Genomic DNA, 22,217 nt, shown 5'->3' with positions numbered 1-22,217 from the left:
TAGCAAAGGCTAACACCCTCAAGAGTCAAGGGGCACGAGGCAGACTTTCCTCAGCCTCTGAGATACACACATCTACGGGTTACTACACTTATCATATTTTCCTTTACTTAACGTATCGTATTATTGTAACCGCGGAGTACCATCTTGACATTAATACTTATACACGAACTTAATCTATTGTATCGTTTTACTGATAACTATATTCTACGGGATTGATTAATTATTGTGAAACTTTATTAACTTCATTCGAATATTGTAAATAGTATAGTTATAACTTGAATAAATTATTAAATTAAAGAAATAGATTACTACACTTCTTAATTTTTAAATGGAAAAATTTCATCAAAAACAATTTTGTTCTCCTGAATTTTTTTTTTGGTCCAAATATATTTTTTCCGTGCATATATGACAACAAAATTTTTTATTTTTTTTTTCTGTTCTGCATATCGTAAACGCACTAAAAATTATTTTTATTATTCTTATATATTCTCTCAGCGCTAATCCCGTGAAACATAAACACCAAGCATTTCTTGTTTTGAGTATTTATTTTATTACGTCTTTCTCAGTACTCATACTCTCAAAGTACTTATCATATGTATCTTTTTTTTTCAATTTCAAGTAATTTAATACTGCATGTAATATAAAGATGTTCGATAAGTACGACGTTGAAAAATATTAAATAGAAAAAACAATAATAAAAATGTTATCTCTGCGGGATAAATAAATGAATTTCGGACAGAAAAATCTTTCTAAGAATTAGAAAAAAAATCACTTTTAACTTCCCAGAAAGTTTAGAACATTAAATCGAAAGAGAAATTTTCGTAGTTTAATTTAAAAAACTCAAATTTTTAGTTGATCAATTTGAAATTCTAATAAATTTGTTTTATTTTGTAATTATGTGAAGGTGTGAAAATGTTTCAAAAGATTCGAACAAATCCATAAAAATAATTCTTGCATTACACATTAATTTTCACTGAATTTAAATATTTTTTGACCCTAATCATTCTGATAACATATACAAATTTTTCTTTACTTATTGAGATAAAAGATAATAACCTAAAAACTTTCGATCTTTTTCTTAAATAAATTTTAAAGTTCGAAATAGGTTGTGACAAATTCACTTTTTAAATCCCTTTTTATTCTTTGTTCACTGAAAGTTCTCAAGTCTTAAGTCTTCTTACTGTAGTTCTCTAAAACTAAGATTTATTAGCTAAGTATAATAACAATTATAATGAGATCACTATTATATATATATATATCGTATCCATTCTCAATTTAATGAAACAGAAAAATATTTACACTACATAGTAAATAATATATATTTGATAATGATATTAAGTGTTTTTTTAGTGTGATATTAATCTGGATTTTCCAAGTATAAAGCTTATAGCTTGAGTGATGAGTTTTTGATAAAAATCGTAACGCGTAATGAAAACTGATAGTGTATTTAACTTTAACAGATGAATAAATATTGATCGAACTATTTTAATAATGAATAAAAATTGATGATTTTTTTTAGAAATATTGAAGGTTACAAAGTTACCAAGTGACAATATATTAAATTATGTACTGAATAAATAAAATATAGTAATAATGTAGAACAAGATAAGATAGTGGACGTACCAGATTAGCAAAAAATGTAATTTATTTAATGAAAATGTAATTTAGTTTACTGGAATTACATGAATCATTCGTAAACTTTAATAAGTAAGCAAAAAATATTTCTGCTATGATTTATTAACCGTATAATTTTTGAATTGTTTTGAAAATCCTAGTCTGCAGAGAAAAAAAATTTTTTTTTGTGAACGTTACTTCTTTTCGGTAAAAAATATTTAGTAGAACGATTAATTCAACTCATCTCAAAAGAAGAATGATAAGCAAATAAAAAAGTAAATAATTACCTGTGATTTTAATCCACGAAAGAAAGTTTCGAGCTGTTCTCGTTCAAGCTGTGTGACTGGTTCCAACCGATTTTCATCGTTATTCTCTGAACTGCCTTCACTTCCTTCGTAACTCGACGTGGCTGACGTGTCTGCTTCACCTGTTGATGACAATCGTCTTCTTTGACTTGTATTACCGTACTCACTGTAGTAAGACGAACTGTGAAGGGACAGATTTGACTGTAATGTTGGACAGGAAGAAGCGTACGCTGCTCCGTTCATTGTATGTTAACTGGAAAAAGTAAACAAATAAATAAATGAACTATTTTCAATAAATTAATAGTTAAAAAAAATTATTAATTGTAGTAGTTTATTTCTTTAGTTCAACAATTTTTTTTAAGCTATAACTATACTCTTTACAGTATCCGAATGAAGTTAATTAAGTTTTAGAATAATTAATCAAGCCCGCAGAATATAGTTATCAGTAAAGTGATACAATCAATTAAATTTGTGCATAAATATAAATATCAAGATGGTATTCCGCGATTACAATCATGCGATAGTTAAGTAAAGAAAATAGGTTGAAAAAATTTTCTTGTAATAAAGTAAGAGTAATCATTTGGTAAATAAATTTTTATCTTTACAAGTCTTAATTTTTATGAACTAATTTATTGTATTATATTTACTCAATTTTTTGCTTGTATTAAGTATATTGATCTAATAAAGGAGATTAAATAAATTGACAGTCGGTCTGGTCTGTTGATATTTCAAATGATTTGTAAATATTTATTTAATTTTTTAGATTTAGTGTTTCCATATTATTATACGAATAATTTCATGAAAATTAATTTCATGGTCAAAGAATGATTCCATAGAATAGAAGTGAAGAAAACAAGAAATAATTGGCAAAAAATCCTAGTTGTCGCTTGTTCGGAATTTTAAAATCGCTTTTACTTGAACATTGATAGAAAAGTCTTGACTCAAGAATTTTTTTCCCTTGACTAAAGAAACATATTTTTTTTTAAAACGGTGTTCTTGGTTCAAGATTTTTTTTCTTAAATCGAGTTAACTTTTCTATCAGTGTAGTAAAAATCCATTATTCGAGTCAATTTTTAACTTCCCGCTAAGAAAATCGAAGATTTTCAAAAATCGGAAAGTTATTGTTTTCACCCCGTTTTACGAAAATCGTGTTTTCATCGAATCTCGACGTTTCAAGGTCCTAAGAAGCTTCCCTGACAATTCCCGCGGTGGTGTCAGTATGTCTGTATGTCTGTATGTATGTATGGGTATGTGTGTGTGTCTGTGTGTGTGTGTGTTCGTGTGTGTGTGTGTGTGTGTGTGTGTGTGTGTGTGTGTGTGTGTGTGTGTGTGTGTGTGTGTGTGTGTGTGTGTGTGTGTGTGTGTGTGTGTGTGTGTGTGTGTGTGTGTGTGTGTGTGTGTGTGTGTGTGTGTGTGTGTGTAAGTATGTAAACCTCTCATAACTTTTGAACGGCGCGACCGATTTGATCACGGTTGGTGCCATTCGAAAGGGCTTATTTTATTTTATTATTTTCCTTCTATACATCCCAGCAGCCTAAGGGCCATTAACAGGGTTACAAAAAGATACACAAGTCAATCTGAATGGTGCATGCAGCCAACAGTCTTGTAGACATCATATTTATCTAAACATCAAATCCTTACTTACAACTTATAACAATGTTATAACATTATTTAGGCGATAAATCAACTAGAAGATTAACTAAAAAATTCGGCAATATTACTAGGTGTTAGGCAGATTATACCCCACATAGATTCCACCAATTATTAGTTAGTTAATAATATATTTGTTTACCAATTAGTTAACAGGGTCATAAGCAATACAATATAATATCATATAAAGTTTGGTATATCGGAGTAGTTTACAGAAACCAATTGATACACTGTAAATCCAAGTGTTTTAAAAGTGACTACAAATGGGTACTTAACATAGGAAATTAAAACACGTGGAAGTGTTTTAAAAGTGACTACATGCTTCAAGATAGGAACAAAACACTTGATGTGTGTTTTGTTAAAACACTTGGATTTACAGTGTATGTGTCAACTAATATTACATACTTTAAATTTTAAAATATTACAAGTAATATAACACGCGTTAAATTTTTATACTACCAGTCCTGTACGAGTATCAAAATATATAAAGAGCAAAATAATTTCCAATCCGTGGTGGATACAAAGGCTGACCAGAGCACAATATTGTTAGAGGCAATAATACAAAACAAGGATCCGTGATAAAGATAGGGGACAATTCAATGCCACGACCGAAAACACCTGAAAACAGGTATACTAAGGCACAGATCATTCTCTTATTAACCAAGGACAACAAACCATCTATAGATTAGCATCAATGTCCTGTCCATCGGCAACAACAAAAGTCTTACTCGGTTACATAATTTTTATAGAAGATATTGCCTATTTTAGAGTATAAACATTAAACAGTTTGAAAATTCAACGTGAGAAGAGATGTGTTGGAGTTAAGCTTAAGAATCCATCGGAGTTAATGCTGTAATAGTCCGTTTATCTTTGACTATTATTGGTACTCCAGTTCGAGTAACGATCCTCAAGTTTGTCTCCCCAGATGCTATCCTTTCTTGAAGTTTCTGCCGTACTTTCTTCTGCTCCTTCCTCTGCAATTCAGTCTAATCGTGCACTATCGATAGGTTGTTAATAAGTAAGGGAAAATTTTTCTTCCGCTTCGCTTTTAATAGACCCGTGATTATTTGGTCAACAGAGAGATGGTCAGCAAAAGTAACCTTAATAGGTCTAGGATGGACCGACAAAGAAGAAAATTTGCCAATATGAGAGCAAGAAGATATCATTGTATTATTAGCAAGTGAGTCACAAATGCCTTAAACTATATTGAAGTCTTGTATATGACGTTCAGTGGAAAAGGCATTGGGAAGTTCATCTATGCCAAAAAATAGAGCATTGTTTCTTCTTGCAAGTCTATCCCCAACTTCACGCAATAATTCACTATTATCAGTTGTTACCTGGATATCAGAGATTTTGTCACTAAGATCCGTAATTTTTTCTACGTTTGATGTTATAGCATTATCATTCACAGCAATACAAGCTTCAATATGGGATATTTTATCTTCAACTGCGCTTATTCTAAAGTGAAACTGTTCTGTAAAAGCTTTAACAGTAGATTTAAGTTCGTTAACACTGGAAGAGACAGATGCAAGTTCATTCTTGATATCATTCTTAAAATCATTCCGTAATGATAGTATTTCTTGCTTAAACATATCACTTAATAAGAGTATTTCTTGTTTAAACGAATCCCGAATTTCATCAGCTAGTGTAGATCCACGACTGCCGCAACATCTTTGGAAAAGTCCACCAGGTAGTGGTACAGCAAGTTTGGCACAACTGAGATGGTAATATGCTAAACAGTTCGTACATTGTACTTGCTTTTTGGCTATAATTTTGGAGCACACATGACATTTGGTGCCTTGTGGAAAATTGGCGGTTTTTAGCACTTTCGTTGCTGACATTTATTGATTTGATAATTACGCCACTGAACCTTGTTTACAACGGTGAAAATTTTATGATACGTCACTGGCACTCAAAAAAAAGTCTATTATGTCAGGTAAATTTATATACCAGCAAGCGGCGAATGTATACGGCACTGGGTTTCTTTAATTGACTATTGCAACGTCACTAGTAAATATCACAGATGAGATATTAATACTTATGTTTAGATAGGTTTAATAGCTGCACTAATATATAATAATACTAAAAAAAGGGTATAAGTTCTAAATTATGTAGGTATTGTAAATAAATACCCTCATTGTACTAGTCAGAGCAAATTTGTGAGTAGAGCCACGTGCAGCAATGACTAAAGTAACTCACTACATGCGGTACTCAGAAATACTTTAATTTAGTCATATAAACCACTAAGATTGTTGACACTTATATTATCTTACAATATTAATAGAGTGCTTAAACACAATGGGTTCGTAATTGTAAAATTATTCAGAATTATTTACACTGATAACTGATAGATATTTACGGAGCACTTTTGGATAGCGTGTATGCAAGGTTGAAACATGCGCGGTTTTTCTGGGGCTTGACTAAACTTAGATTTTGAATATACTTTGGAACGATTCGGACCGGTAGATTTTGAAAAATCGCAAAAAAAGTACAAAAAAAAATTTTTTCAAGTAGGGTTTTTTAGGAATAACTTTTAAACGGCTTTACCGATCAATTTCAAAAACTAATCAGCTCTTAATATAAAAAAACCACGTCGATCGCCGCCAGTCTGGTCAAAATCGGTTGATTCGTTCGTAAGTTATCGTTGACGAAAAAAAAAACCGAAAAAAGTGTTTTTTCAGAATTACTCCGAAATTTTTCATTCTATCAATTAAAACTTGAAGATTCTCCATGAAGCTTAAAAAACTGCGTCGAATGCCATCAACCGCGTGAAAATCGGTTCATTTATTCAAAAGTTATTGCGATTTGAAAATTCAAAAAATAGTGTTTTATCAAACTTCTATCAAACTTTTGAGCTCAAAGAGCTCAAAAGCATACAAAAGCTATTTTTTTGAGTTCGGAGAGCTCAAAATAACAGACAAATTGTATTTATGAGCTTGAAGAGCTCAAAAACGTCATAAGTGCAATTTCAAGCGTTTAGGTATAAGATTGGCGGGAAGTTGCAAGGATGGCCTTCAGGGTCAACTGTTTTTCTATTTTTTTACTTTTTAAGATTTATTTCGTTAATATGACGATTTAGTGTCCCTTGATTGTAATTAATATCAAAAGAAGTATGAAAAAAAAAGTTTATCTGTAAAAGAAAAACTAGATTATCAGATTTTCAATCATAACAAAAAGCATATTACTTTTTAATAAAATACTCTAATTAAAATTTTAGTCTAGCAAAATAGAATTAAAATCACGACGACTAAAAACTTGAAAAATCGTATTGAATTTCAAAAATTAATCGTCGGTATTGCTTTTAATATCGATACCTGAGAGTGGGAAGGGGGGGAGGGCTTTGCCCGCCATCCCCTACTGAGGTTTCGTCCCTGGACCTAAACCAGGAATTCTTCCTTATAGGACCCTATATTTAGATGCTTATTTTTAACTTCCCGCTAAGAAAATCGAGGATTTTCAAAAATCGGGAAGTTATTGTTTTCACCCCGTTTTGCAAAAATCGAGTTTTCATCAGATCTCGACGTTTAAAGGTCACAGGAAGCTTCCCTGACTATCCCCGCGAGGTTATCACTATGTCTGTATGTGTGTGTGTGTGTGTGTGTGTGTGTGTGTGTGTATATATATGCGTGTGTGTATGTGTGTGTGTATGTGTGTGTGTATGTGTGTGTGTATCTATGCGTGTGTGTGTGTGTGTGTGTGTGTGTGTGTGTGTGTGTGTGTGTGTGTGTGTGTGTGTGTGTGTGTGCAAGTATGTGAATTGCTTATAACTTTTGAACGATTGAACCGATCGGAATCTACCAAACGGCGTTCTAAAGAGTTTCCTCAAACTTAGATTTCCTATGAACTTGAATCGATTCGGACCGATAGATTTTGAGAAATTTAAAAAAAAATCGGAAAACAATTTTTTTTGAAAGTGATTGTTTTGGAATAACTTTTAAACGGCTTTATCGATCAACTCCAAAAACTAATCCGCTCTTGAGCTTGAAAAACCACGTCGATCACCGCTAATCCGGTCAAAATCGGTTAATTCGTTCGAGAAATAGCGTGAACGAAAGAAAACCGAAAAAAGTGTTTTTTTCACATAACTTCGATACAGTAAAACCTCGTTAACACGAACCCTTATAACACAAATTTCGCTTTAGCACGAATAAAAGTTTTGGTCCCTTAAAAATAACATGGGCTTGTGTTAAAGGATAACACGAATTTCGTTATAACGAGAACAAATTCTCTAGTCCCGGCGAATTCGTGTTAACGAGGTTTTACTGTATTTCTTTTCGGATAGTTTTTGGTGAAATAGAATAATTTTTAGAGCTCAAAAAACCGCGTCGATCGCCACCAAGAACGTAATAATCGGGTGATTGGTTCGAGAGATATCCTCGACGAAATATTTGGAAACAAGGATTTTTTTAACATAACTCCGACATTTTTTGGAATAATTTTCAAACAGCTCTACCGATCGATTCCAAAAACTAATCAGCTCTTAACATAAAAAAACCACGTCAATCGCCGCCAGTCCGGTCGAAATCGGTTCATTCGTTCGTGAGTTATCGTTGACGAAAGAAAACCGAAAAAAGTGTTTTTTCAGAATTACTCCGAAATTTCTGGTTCTATCAAACTAAACTTACAGATTCTTCATGGGGCTTAAAAAATTGCGTCGAATGCTGCCAACCACGTAAAAATCGATTCATTTATTCAAAAGTTATTGCAGTTTGAAAATTTGAAAAATTGTGTTTTATCAAACTTCTATCAGACTTTTGAGCTCGAAGAGCTCAAAAGCATAGAAAAGCTATCCCTATAAGCTCAGAGAGCTCAAAACAACACATAAATTGTATTTTTGAGCTCGGAGAGCTCAAAAACATCATTAGTGCAATTTTAAGCATTCCCATACAGGAAGCCCCAAAGTTGAACGACGGGGCCATGCCTGGGACATTATTGGGAAGCCCATCTTGGCAAACCTATATTGTCCCATGTCCGGGTCATAACTGGGCAATCAGCCTTAGCCATTTCAATGATTACCCAGGCTTGGGCCAAGACTGAATAATCTAGCCTTGGCCAAGCCTAGAGTTACCCTAACTTGGGCCAAGTTTGTGTAACCTAACCTCGGCCGTTGGATGGTAACCCTAACATGGGCCAAGACTGGATAACCTAGCCTTGGTCAAGCCTAGAGTCACCCTAACTTGGGCCAAGTTTGTGTAATCTAACCTCGGCCGTTGGATGGTAGCCCTAACATGGGCCAAGACTGAATGACCTAGCCTTGGCCAATGAATGGTAAACCTAACTTGGGCCAAGATTGTGTAACCTAACCTCGATCGTTGGATGGTAACCCTAACATGGGCCAAGACTGAATAACCTAGCCTTGGCCAAGCGTAGAGTCACCCTAACTTGGGCCAGGACTGGGCAATCTAGCCTTGGTCAACCCAATAATTACCCGAGCTTGGACTAGAACTGGGTCCCCCAGCCATGGCCATTCAATGGCGATCCAGGCTTGGGCCAGGACTGAGCAACCTAGCTTTGGCTGACTCAATGATTACCCGAGCGTTAGCCAAGACTGGGATGCCTAGCCTTGGCCGTTGAATGGCAACCCATACTTGAGCCAGAATTGGGCAACCTAACTTTGGCCATTCAATGGGAAATCCAAATTTAATTAATCATTAAGTAATAGAATTTGGAACAGTAAATATTTATTACTTAACGAATATTTGATAGCAAATGCTAAAATTGAAAATTTATTATTTCGACAAAACAATTGTATATCATCAAAATTGATACGGTCTTAAAAAAAAAAATTAAAATATTATAATATGATATTAAAAATATACAAAACGATTTAAAAAATCTAAAGTTAATGTAAAAACTTGACTTTTGATTTTTGTTTTAAATTAATAAACATTTGTAAAAAATATATAATTTTCATCAAAACACAATTTTAAATAACATAAATTATATAAATAATAAACCGTCACACTCTGTCACCATATAGATTTAGCTTATAAGAATGGTGAGATGTGCGTTAACTTATCGGTCGTACGGCGTAGGGGTTAGTGGTCGGTCTGGCAAGCACGCGGCTTGGGTTCGAATCTCGGTTAGGGTAAATGCGATTTTCACTTTATATCTATAATTAGCGAAAGTTAGGTCTAAATTAAGAGTTAAGCCGTCTAAACTTGCATTAGCTCTACATCAAAATTGAAATAAATTATTGACAATTAAAAAATTCCTTTTTTATAATTTCAACCAACAACTACTCATTTTATACAAAATAATTTAACCGTTTCGTAGAATTTTACTATTTTATTTCAGAGAATTTGATTTATTCGAAATTGGGTTCTTAATACTAATTTGGTTTCACATTAAACAATTAAATTCTAAATATATTTTGTAATCTACTTCTTTTAGTAAAGTCTATAGTGGTGAATAAGCCTGAGCTTGATTTGGCTTAAAAACTTGGGCCAGTCTTGGTTAACATACTTGGGCCAGTCTTGATTAACAATCTTGGGCCAGTCTTGGTTATCATGCTTGGGCCAGTCTAAGCAACCAAGCTTGGCACCCTGTTATCACTCCAGACTTCTACCAAGGCTGGGCCAAAGCGGGTCTACAAGCATGGGCCAGAGATAGACAGCATTGCGCCAAGCATGGCCCATATCTGGCCCCGTCGTATTGTCCTGTATGGGTCTAGGTATGAAATTAGCGGGAAGTTGCACGGATGGCCTTCAGGGTCTACCGTTTTTCTAATTTTTTTTCTTAGCAATATTAATATTTGAGTTTTATACCGAGCAGTTATTATCGAAGTTATTTTTGTACCGAGTTTTTTTTACGTGAGTTGTAATGACCGAGTATTGGCTAGGTGCAAGATGGTGCTGCCCTAATTTTTCATGCTTTTCCTATGTTAAATCAAACGGAGTAATTTAGTTCCAGTGGCCACCATTAGCGTTAAATCATGCTGTTCCCATAAGATTTACACGTAAAAGTGGTAATCAACGCCAGCCCTCCCCACCATATACTTCGCACCCTGCCAATAGTTTTGACCAGAATTATAAAATACCGAGTTATTCATGTCGGTTCTCATTTTTCCACGGATAATATTTGTGCATATAAACTGAATGCCCTCTTTCGTTCTGACGTGTAAATCATAAAAAAATAACCAATTCAAAACTATTACTGGCGGTCTACCAGCTACACAATTGAATATAATATCAGCTATCTTCAAGCTGTATTTAGAAATAAATTCTAATAAATGGCTGCTGAATGGGCGGATAATTTCTCCAGCTACCAGCCGAAAAAAACTTTCATAATAATGAAACAAAACAATATTATTCTAAAATTTACTACACACAAGTTCCTGTAAGTAAGATGAGGAGATTAAAAAATAAATTAAATTAAAAAATTGACTTTTTCAGAAGTTATCTTGTTTAACCCTCAATATAAGGTATTAAAACCATTTTTTATTTGTAAATATAGTAATTAGTTAATAAAAAAAACTTCATAAGTTCAGCGATGACTTTTATTTTGAATAGTGTACTTTTTGTATCATTTATATGTACATTATGACTGTTAGGTACAATTTAATGTGACATAATGTGATCTTGATTTTTATGTGACAGAGTATATCTTCGCGCTCACGCTTAAGGCATGCAATTGATTATAATTCAAAATTCAAGTCCGAAAACTAAATGTTTTAACGTTGTATTAAAACCTGGCCCAAATAAAAAAAAACTTTCCCGGCCTGTGGAGGTATGATTGAGAAAATTTAAGATACCATTTCTACTGAAAAAATATTCATAGTATTCAAAAAAATAATTTATTGCATTAAGCAAGAATATTTTAGTAATAGCTTTTCAAGTTTATGCAAAATATTTTTAGTTAATAAGAAAAGTTTATGAACATGAACGAAAAACACTTAATAACATAAAAATTCTGACAGCGCGATCTAAATTTAATCTTATCTCATATTTTGTAGTTTCCCATTAACATTTCTTTTCTTGTTAAAACAGAAAATACTTCAATTTATAAAATAATATTGATACTATAATTAAATTGATATTTACTGATGATTTATTAATTAAACGGTGAGATAAAGTAGTTCCGAGTAGAGGTTAACTCCCAACAAAATAAATACAGTTAAGTAATCGAATATACGAACGGAGTAAAATAAAATTTCAAGGTGGAGCCGTTACATCCACTCAAACGGTTGAATAGTCACGTACCAGATTATTAATAAGAGTAACTATAAACACGATATTATAAAAATTTATAATAATGGAGATAAATTTTCGAATTCTTAGCAAAGTGATCTACATTATATTACGATAAAAAGAAATAAACTAAGCGTGGGAAGACTATGTCTAGTCTGATTGCCTGAGAAACAGTCCAAGATCTCCTAGTTATATTTATATATATATCTTTCTATGGATGTATATGTGTATGTATATGCATAAAAAGAGGGCTTAACAACAATAATGTAGGATACATATGAAAATATATAGAAAATAGAGGAACCTTATCGTACTTGGAAACAATGCCCAACAACGACTACCACTCGACGGGTATTTCATGACGGAGAATGGACTTCCGGTGATGTATGAATGTATATCGTATCATGCGATTATGTACTTTCCTCTGTACGTCTCTAGTTACATTCATTACGATCCAAACTGAGTTATCTATCGTTATACACACACCGACATCCATCAAACGATGTTTTTTTATAAGAAAAAACAATAATGCTTTCCAAATTATGGAAGCTGTATGCCTCCTAAAATGTAAGCTTTAAATGTTAATCTAAATTGTAGATGTTATAACATTTCTCCCAATACAAAGTGAAATTTTTTTTTTGCACTTTAAAAGGAATTTTAATATAAATTATAGTGATGTTTTGTAGTCTTACTTGAACCACTATCATTTAATTACTCATTTTTCGGATAAATTAAAAAGAAATTGTGGTAAAACTTTTACTCATAGATTATAATGTTGTAACTACTTGGGTGATCTGAAAAACTATTTCGGTCGAGAAGAATAATTATTTTTCAATAATTTAAATTAAATTCTGTACTATAAATTTAGTTATTATAATTATGAGCGTGAACAAAACAATGTTGTGAGGTTTGACCTAGTAAACTTTTGAAAATTAAATTTGCTTGCTTACTAGTTTAGATACTTCAACTGGAAATTATAGACGCTAATTTGAACTTGGGTAATTTCAATTTTTGTTAACTAAAACTGTTGTTCATTAACTATACAACTTCAGTTATTAAGTCTGAAACAGTGAAAATGACTGAAAAATAGTGAATAATCAGTGTTTCAGATTTAAAAAGCAGGTGAACATTTTTTTGAATTAAGCTGAAATATACTTCGTTGATAGTTGATAGAAAAACTATCTCAATTCAAGAGAAATATTCTTTCCGAAAAATACATTTTAAAGACATCTCGAGTCAAAATTCGAGTCCCCGTTTTGACCGTAAAATGTGCCAACTCTTTGAAGTCTAATATGCCGCTGAAAATCGAGTCTGTTTTGACCGTACAAGACGGTATCGGAGAATAAATACGGTTAAAACAGGCGTACGCACGTCTGTTTTGACCGTAAAAATTTCCAGGAGTATAATATTATCATTATTAATATTATTACTATATTTGTCATCTTGTTGATTATTATTATTTCTCTTGCCATCTTGTAGTTCTTAGGCGCGAAAATTCAAATTAATAAAAAACATGAAAAGTTGACATTTAAAAATTAAAAATGAAATAATAATAATAATAATAATAATCTCAGAGAAGGGTTTTTTTACAAAAATTTGAATTTTGGAAAAAAAATATCATTCTTTTCTAAATTCAGCTTAGTTCACATATTTTCACTGCAAAATATTTTAAAATATATAAGAATCGCAGGTAATTGTTTAATTTCACGTTTTTTAAAAGTAATTAATTTTTTGATATTTTTTCATAGTTATTTTTAATCCAACAATTGACGTTTTTCATATTTTTTTTTATTCTAAAATTCAAATTTTTTAAAAAATTAAAAAAAAATTTTTCTATTTTAGATTTACTCTGATAAAAAAAAATATTTTACAAGTAGAAAAAAAAAATTTTTTAAATTATCAATTTTTCGATATTTTGCTAAAACTTTTTTTAACCCAAAATTTGAAATTTTTCATAATTTGTTTTTGAAAACATTTTTGAAAAAAATTTTTCTATTTTAGATTTACTCTAAAAAAAAAAAAAAATATCTATTAAATAGAAAATAATCTAATCATGTTGATTTCACACCCCGTGAAAATAAGCAATTACCGAATCTTACAATTGAAATTAGAAGTATAAGATAAATAATTGAGAATGGGAAACTAAATTTCAATTTTGAATGTCTATAAATAATAATAATAAAAAATAAAAATAATAATAAAATTATTATTATTCATTTAATTAATTTCCCCGTAAAGTTCTTTTTCAGATTCCACCCAGAACTTAGTCATTTCAAGACGCATCATTTAAAAAGTTTATGATACTACTGAGATTCGCTTTTTACCAATCGGACGTGTAGTGATGCGGGTAGCGCGTAAGTCTTGGCGAGCGATAGGTTCCGAGTTCGGTTCTCGATTAGGGCAAAGCGATTTTTATTTATTTCTTTATTTACGAAGCGTATTAGGTTAAATTATCATAAGTAATCCTTTCCTCCTATCTCCTTACTCCTTAATCTGTACAAACTGGACAATAAATAACCCCTGTTCATAAAAAAAAACTCTCCCAAATTTAGGAAATCTTTCATTTTTGTTTTTTTTATTACAAAATTAATTTATATATTTTTTTGTGCTCATAAACGATTTTGATAGTAGTAATTGTAATAATTGTTAGTTACAAATTTTTATGTTAATGACAGTTATTATTAATTACTACTACTTATTTTTTATAACAATAATAATTATTATTCATAATAATTATTATTATTGCAGTGATTAAAACAAAAAAAAAATAAATAAATGGGATTTCAGTTGGATTTGAACCCGTACCCCTAAGTATTTTAAAATTTAATTTATTATTTATTATTATTATTATTTCAAGCCTGGTTTGACCGTAATCGTGGTACAATGGGACAAAACTCCACTAGTTACGGTGAAACCAGGCTCAGTTTAAATGAGATATCAATACAGCGCCAAGTCTGTTTTGACCGTAAAATTGAGATGGGAAAAAATTACGGTTAAAACGGAACTGGAATTTCGACTCGGGGACGCACGAGGGTCCGATACCATACCGCGACGCTACGCCGATGATGAGCGACCTCTTACTTCAAGATACTTATAAGCACAACCAATGTTTGGCTTGCCTAATTTAAAACAAATAAGATTCGAATTGGGCTAGCCTAAGTTCGGAAAGCCAAGTTCGCTCCAAACTAGCAAAACTCAGGTTATCGTTACTTGAAACCAGTTCGGCGTTCCCATATGATATATCAGACTTAAGGGATCCATGAAACTTTCCTAGTTACGTTCAAATATGGCAAGCCAAACATTTTGTTCTGCCTACCTTGGTTTTTATGAGGTACAACCTAGGCAAGCCTAAGTTAGACAAGCCAAACTTGCCCCGAATTGGTTCTTCGGCATATGCCTCACTGAAATTTCTAGTCGGGTACATGAGACACCATGTTTATATGTACAATACACAAATACTTTCATGAATACACACTTTTATATGTATAGAACTAAAAGGCTTAACCTTGGAAAGACTTAAAGCCAAATATCTTCTCCCACTCCGTTTTAGAGTACTTTGGCAAGAAACGCCGAAGTTCGTCAAACGTTTGGAATGCCTAACTTGCAGGAAATTATAAAATCCAAAGGTCTACGGAAGTTCGGTTTGCCAAACTTAAAAGTAATTGGGGCCATCTATGGTAAGACGAAGTTTGGCGAATGTTTGGAATGCCTAACTTGCAGGAAATTATAAAATCCAAAGGTCTACGGAAGTTCGATTTGCCAAACTTGAAAGTAATTGGGGCCATCTATGGTAAGACGAAGTTTGGCGAATGTTTGGAATACCTAACTTGCAGGAAATTATAAAATCCAAAGGCTTACGAAAGTTCGGTTTACCAAACTTAAAGGTAATTAGGGACATTTATGGCAATCCAAACTTCGGCAAATCTTTGGTTATCGTTACTTCTAGCTAGTCAGGCATTCCAAAGATTCGCCGAAGTTCGGCTTGCCATAGATGTCCCAAATTACATGCAAATTTGGCATGCCAATCTTCGTTTTGCCTAACGTGGATTTAAGAAGGCGCAAATTAGGCTTGCCTAACTTAGGAAAGCCAAACTTGCCCCTCACTAATTCTTCGGCATTCCTCACTACAATTTCTAGTCGGGTATCTTTCTACGGTGTTGTGTATTTTTTTTTTGTTAATAATTATGATATAATCAGAGTTTGAAATGATTGTTTTTTGTTGGTACAGTTGAATTTCAGATCGTTAATCATTTTTTTTATACTAGTGAAAATAAATTATTAAAATTTATTAACTTTTTACAATTATTGGAGAATTTTAGATTACCCTCTCAACATTGAATTTTTCACGCAATAATTAAAGTTTGTGAATAACTTTATTGGAATATTAAATTATAATACTGCGGGTATTGAAAAAAGTTCGTGCTGACATTGAGTATTGAATAATTCATCAAATTGCTAGGGTTTTATTTATAATAAGTAAACATATCGAACTTTTTTTTGTGTTCTATATTTTCAAGTTATATAAAAAATTTTGTGGTTCAATTTTTGCACACTGATAAAAAAAATATCTTCATTCAAGAAAAATATTCTTGCTTCAAGAAAATTATTTTGAAGAGAACTGGTTGTCTTATTTCAAGAAATTCTTATCTTGATTTCATGTTTTTTAGAGTGAGAGATCTAATCATTCCGATCGACAACATTTTTACTTGATTCAAAACTATGTTAACTTCGATCGATATAAGTGAATTGTTTGTTAAAAAACGATTCTCTTCAATAAAAAATAATTTTATTTCATTTTAAGAATTATTGATTGTTGATTCAAGAACAAATTTTTTTATTTATAATGTAATAAGTTTAAGTCAGAAAAAAACTTTGAAGTAAGAAAATTTGTATTTCTCTATATGCCGAAAAATATTTATTAATCCAGAGAATAGCAAAAATACAAAAATTTATATGCTTAAAACAAGTAAACTAATATCTTAACTCAAGAGTCGCGCCATACTTGAAACAATAAGTCGGTAATATCTTGAACCAATGTTACCGCCTATCTTAATCCAACCCTCGCGGTTTCGGAATCACTGTTAAATCACAGTGAAATTTTAGTGAGATTGTAGTGAAAAGACAGTGAGATCATGATGAATTTACGGTGAAATCACTATGACATAGGGACATTAGGTGACTGTGGTTTTATGGTGATCTCAGAGTGGTTCGATAGTAAGTTCACCGTAGTCTTATCATTTTATCACAGTCGTTTCATAGTTATCTTACAACAGTTTCACCATAAATTCATAGTAATTTGATAGTAATTCCATAGTGATACTGCAGTCAGCTTAGAGTGACACCACTGTGAATTTTACAAGGGAGGATGGGGAATTATTGTCTCTCCACAATATAATTATGCATCTCTCAACCACGAACTCTCAATCATTTTTCTCGCCCCCACCCCCCTGCATGTCAGGATTTTTTCTTTCATGCCCGACACACATCCGTTGCGACTGTGGCCGACTTACGCGTTATAATCAGTACCTGCATTTGCATTACGGCCTTAAATAGTATGGAAGGTACTTCTATAATAACATTTTTACCTTCCATAACTATATGGGAAAACCATAGAAAACCCGGCTGGTACAGAGGCCTGGCAATGAAGCGCACATATCTTTTTTTTTTTTTTATTTATAATCACTGAAAAATATTTGTGCGTGCCGGGATCGAACTCGGGTCCCACTCTTTCGAAATGTGGGCACCGAGCCGACTCGGCTATTGCCAGCCTAACTTATATATTATAATATTAATCTGTTAAAAAATAGGTTTTTAAAAATCGGAGTAAGACAAAAAAAAGTTGCCCATTTTTAGTAAATTTCACAGAAATACAAATAAACTATTGCTTTGATCCTCATGACAGAACATTCGAAATTTTGCCAGTTTCCCACTCAGTTTATAGCTTCAAAATAGTCCAGTCGGCCTGGAAAAAGAAGTTGTTTGTTGGCAACTTTTTGACAAATGGTCCGAATTTGGATTTTTATTTCTTTCAAAATACGCAGAAAAATATTCTAAACATTTGTATGTATGTGGAAAGTGTTGCTTTTTTTTGTTTAAAATATTGCGTTTTAGCGTTGAGCTTCAAGTTAAAAATCACAGAAACTCAAGTGGTCGAGACATGCTGCGTATAAAATGTAGAGAATTAAATAAGGAACAAAATGATCCAAACCCGATGTCTATACGACCAATATTTCACGTAATATTAATTTTTTAATGAAAAAAAAAATAAATGCGGTTCCGCTTTTCAACAAGTACCTATAACTCCGCGAAAATCATTCAATTTGCTTTTTTTTTTTTTTTTAAACTATAGCTATTGTTGTTTTCTATAAGCAAAAAAATCAGCTAAACTTAAAAAATTTTTTTTGAATTCACTGGAATTATTCTCAGTTTTTCGAAATTCTGCATTAAAAAATAGTTAAAATTAGAAAAAAATTATTTTTTTTTTTCATATAAATTGTCGAAAAGTGGCCAACGAACTGCTTTTTTTCTCAGGCTGACTGGATTTAACACGGTGTTATAACTATCTGATCATCATGAAGTCACAGTGAAATCATAGTGAAATCACAGTGAAATTACTAAAAATTCACTGTGGAACTATTATAAACTCATGGTGTTATAATCATCAAGTCATTATGAAGTCACAATAAAATAACAGTGAAATTAGTATGAATTTATTGTGAAACTATTATGAAACCACAGTGTTATCTTTATGAGACTACCATTAATCTACAGTGATATCACTACTAAACCATAGTGACAAAATTTCCCAAAGTCACTGTGAATTCACCAAAAAATTACCGTAAACTCACCGTGGATTTATGGTGGAGATGATTTCACTGTGATTTCACTGTCATTTCACAGTAATTCCGAAACCGCGAGGGAAGAGAAAGAAATTCTTGGGCGATGTTATATATATCTTATTTTAAAACAACCAAGTTTCTTGATTCGAAAATCAATTTCTTAAGTTAAGAAAATTGAATTACTTAAAACAAAAATTTGAAGAAAAGTTGACATTTTGAAGAAAAGTTTTTCTTGAATCAAGTCATTTTTTTTTATCAGTGCATCAACTATTATTATTTTTTCAGTGATTTATCAGAATTTTATATAATATTGCGTATAATTATATAATTGTGTATTTTTGAAACAAAAAACAAGTTATATTTTACTATACGGAGCTTAGTTTCCGACTTTTTGAAAGTCTCTGTAGATGGTAGTTTAAAACAGTTATGATCAAACTTTACTTTGAATAAATTTATTATTTCACCTGCAAGTCTAGAATGTTCTAAACAAAATCTTCTTAATTAATCATTTATTTTAATTACTATTAAAAGTGAAAAATCAGAAACTAAGCCACGATAAATAATCCCTTTTTTTTTTCTTAATGAAAACAATAATTTTTAGGATGACGGATATTAAATCATTCAATTATTTTTTTGATTTCTAATTTTTATTAAATCAATAAATTATTTTTAATTAAAATATTTTAATTTTAGCCCGATCAAGTTGTTTTTATCAAATTTTTTTATTCTGTTTATTATTTTTGTCAAATATGGTTCAAGAACATTGACTAATTGCTCCCATTGTTTAATAACGTGCTAAAAATTTTTACATTCAGATACTTTTATATTTCGATAACCTTGAACTTCTAAACATTTTTAAATAATTTCAGTTTTTTATTACAAATGATAAAAAAAAGTAACTTTAACATTTAATGACATCATCCATTGACATTTCAAATTCATTGACTCGAATATAAGTACGGAGACTGACATGGTCAATTAGTTTCATTGCACCCATGTTATCGTTAATGATACCATTAAGATCTGACAGTTGGAGTTGAAACCGAGAACGGACGTATACTTGATTACTCATTTAATTAAACTCGAGGACAAAAAAACGATTTTTGTCACTTTAGCTCGGATGACTGTTCATTGTTAATTATATATTTTAGTAGATAATGATAATTTCACTTTACTATTATTATTCTTCCTATACTGTTGTAATTATATATTATCTCACTTTAAATTAAAAAATAATTTAAGCATTCCACGAAACCAGGTAATAGCTGATAAAAAAAATTCTTCCGATGCCTCAGGTCAGGAAAGTCTAATTAACTCTCAGCTCCTAGAATTTAATAGCGTATAGTATAATATGAGTTTTATCTCTATATAACTGAGTGAAAAAAAAATTATGAGATCTTAAGGGGTTAGGGGTAGTCAGAATTTTCAAAAAATCAATTATTTTTTTTTGCATTTTCGTTATGTGTAATATCTTAAAAATATTCTCTGAAAATTTCAAGTCGATCCGATAATTAGTTTTTGAGTTATTCGACAAATAATAAAGAGAGCTCGGGTACTTCAAAGCGCTCGGGAGCAGATAGCTAGCGGCAGCTTCAAGAAACCCCCTTTTAGGGTTCTATTGTCATCCTATTCTGGAATTATAAAAGCAGATCCTTACAAAAATACAACCATAAATAAAAAGGAATGTATAGGCCATGTTCAGAAGCGGATGGGGACTCGACTGCGTACTCTGAAAACTAAACAAAAAGGTCTTGGTGGTAGAGGTAGGTTTACAGGAAAAGTAATAGACAAACTAACTGTGTACTATGGTTTATCAATACGTCGTCATTGCGATTCTATTGAAGATATGAAATCTGCTAATATGGCAACTTTTTACCTCTACGGTTCGACTGATGAAAATCCGAATCATGATATGTGTCCCAAAAGCGAAGATTCTTGGTGCTCTTACCAGCGCGCTGAAGCAAGTGGAGAGCTTGATACTTATACTCAAGATTATTCTCCCTTACCTCCTGATGTTTTAAAAGCTATTAAACCGATTTACGACGATCTCAGTAATGATAATTTACTTTCAAGATGTGTAGGTGGATTTAATCAGAATAATAATGAGAGCTTCAACCAACTAGTGTGGAAAATATGCCCAAAAACCGTGAATACTAGTTCTACTATAGTACAAATTGCTGCATACATAGCTACTTGTATATTTAATGAAGGTACAAATTCATTATTAATGATTATGGATACCCTAGGACTTAATTGTGGGTCTAATTCCAATCGGTATGCTGAAAAATTGGATGCTGCACGTGTGAAAGTGGCAGATCAGCGCGCCAACGACAACACTCGGAAAGGCAGAATGCTTCGTAAGCAACAGCAAATTGATGTTTTGGAAACTTCTACAATGGCTGAAGAACTATTATATGGCCCAGGAATAGATGACTCGATGTAAGTAATTTAATAATTCGTATTTCTGTACGTGAATCTAGTGTGAAACTTTAAACGCGTTTTTCTCAAAACTATGTTTTTTGAACTGGTGACAACTGTAACTCGAAAACCGCTCAGTAGATTTCAATAAAATTCATACAGCTTTTAGAATACATAATAAACTCGGGCCTGATCGAAGGATTTTTTTTTTTTCAAAAATTTCGATTTTTTAAGACCAATTATTACACTCTGCTCGCTGTGAACCAGGTTGTGTATGGTGCAGCAGTTTCGGCTTTTCCGAGAGAGAGACATTGTCTCTCGATCGAGGCAAGGTTGAGACAGCGCATCTCACAACTTGGACTCAAAATTGACAGATCCCGGAAACAGGTCTCCCGCATTCAGTGTGTGATTGAGTTCGAAACAACCCAACGAGCATACACGCCCCGAATTCGGCGCATTGCTGCTGAACTTCGGTGGCGTCATCACACATTGAATAAAAGTACTCTTCTTGTCATCAAAGAAGAGTCGCTTAATAAATTGCGAGCTCTAGTGACTGCCAAAAAGTCACTAGAGAAAAGGCTGAAACGGCTGGTCGACAATTCGTTGTTTCGATCTAGCCCTTCACGCTTTCTGACACCAAAGACTGTTGTTACCGGGAATTATCCAGCACCTGAGCGGGTGGAAGCTTTTTGGACTGAGTTGTATGGAGATCAACCAAACGTGAACGCCAATACTCCAGCTCTGCACGACTTTAAAGCATTCTGTCGGGAACACCGTAGACAGAATGCTGATGAAGAGAGCCCTGCAGTCAGTGTGAATGAAGTTCGTTCAGCTCTAGATGGCAGCAGAAATTGGGCTGCCCCGGGACCAGATGGCATTAATGTCTTCTGGTGGAAGAAGTTTACTTCTACCCACCTCCATTTGGCCCGTATATTTACATCGTACATCAGAGCTGACGAACCGATTCCAGACTGGTTCGTGGAAGGGCGAACCGTACTGATACCAAAAAAAGGTGACTTGTCTGACCCAAAAAATTACAGGCCTATCACCTGCCTGAATGCGGTTTATAAAATTTTTACAAAAATTTTGAATAACCGTATCTTGCAGGAGATAGGACCTATATGGCAACAGATATATGAACAGCGTGGCAACAAAAGAGGCCTGTCAGGTTGCAAAGAGAACCTGATAGTTGATCGATGTGT

General features: G+C 32.5%; 1 protein-coding gene across 3 annotated transcripts in view; it reads right to left on the bottom strand.

Annotated features, from left to right (window-relative positions):
- The window catches only part of LOC123270261, a 61,998-nt gene that overhangs the window by 8,052 nt on the left and 31,729 nt on the right, over window positions 1-22,217 (bottom strand). For all 3 annotated transcript variants that reach the window (XM_044736239.1, XM_044736241.1, XM_044736240.1), the window contains exon 2: window positions 1,902-2,172. In XM_044736239.1, the coding sequence (XP_044592174.1) occupies window positions 1,902-2,162 (261 nt within the window). In that variant the 5' untranslated portion in view covers window positions 2,163-2,172. The remainder of the gene's footprint in view (window positions 1-1,901; window positions 2,173-22,217) is intronic.

Source organism: Cotesia glomerata, linkage group LG8 (assembly GCF_020080835.1).
Source record: "Cotesia glomerata isolate CgM1 linkage group LG8, MPM_Cglom_v2.3, whole genome shotgun sequence".
NCBI classification, from domain to species: Eukaryota; Metazoa; Arthropoda; class Insecta; order Hymenoptera; family Braconidae; genus Cotesia; species Cotesia glomerata.
This window is presented reverse-complemented; position numbering and strand designations above follow the sequence as displayed.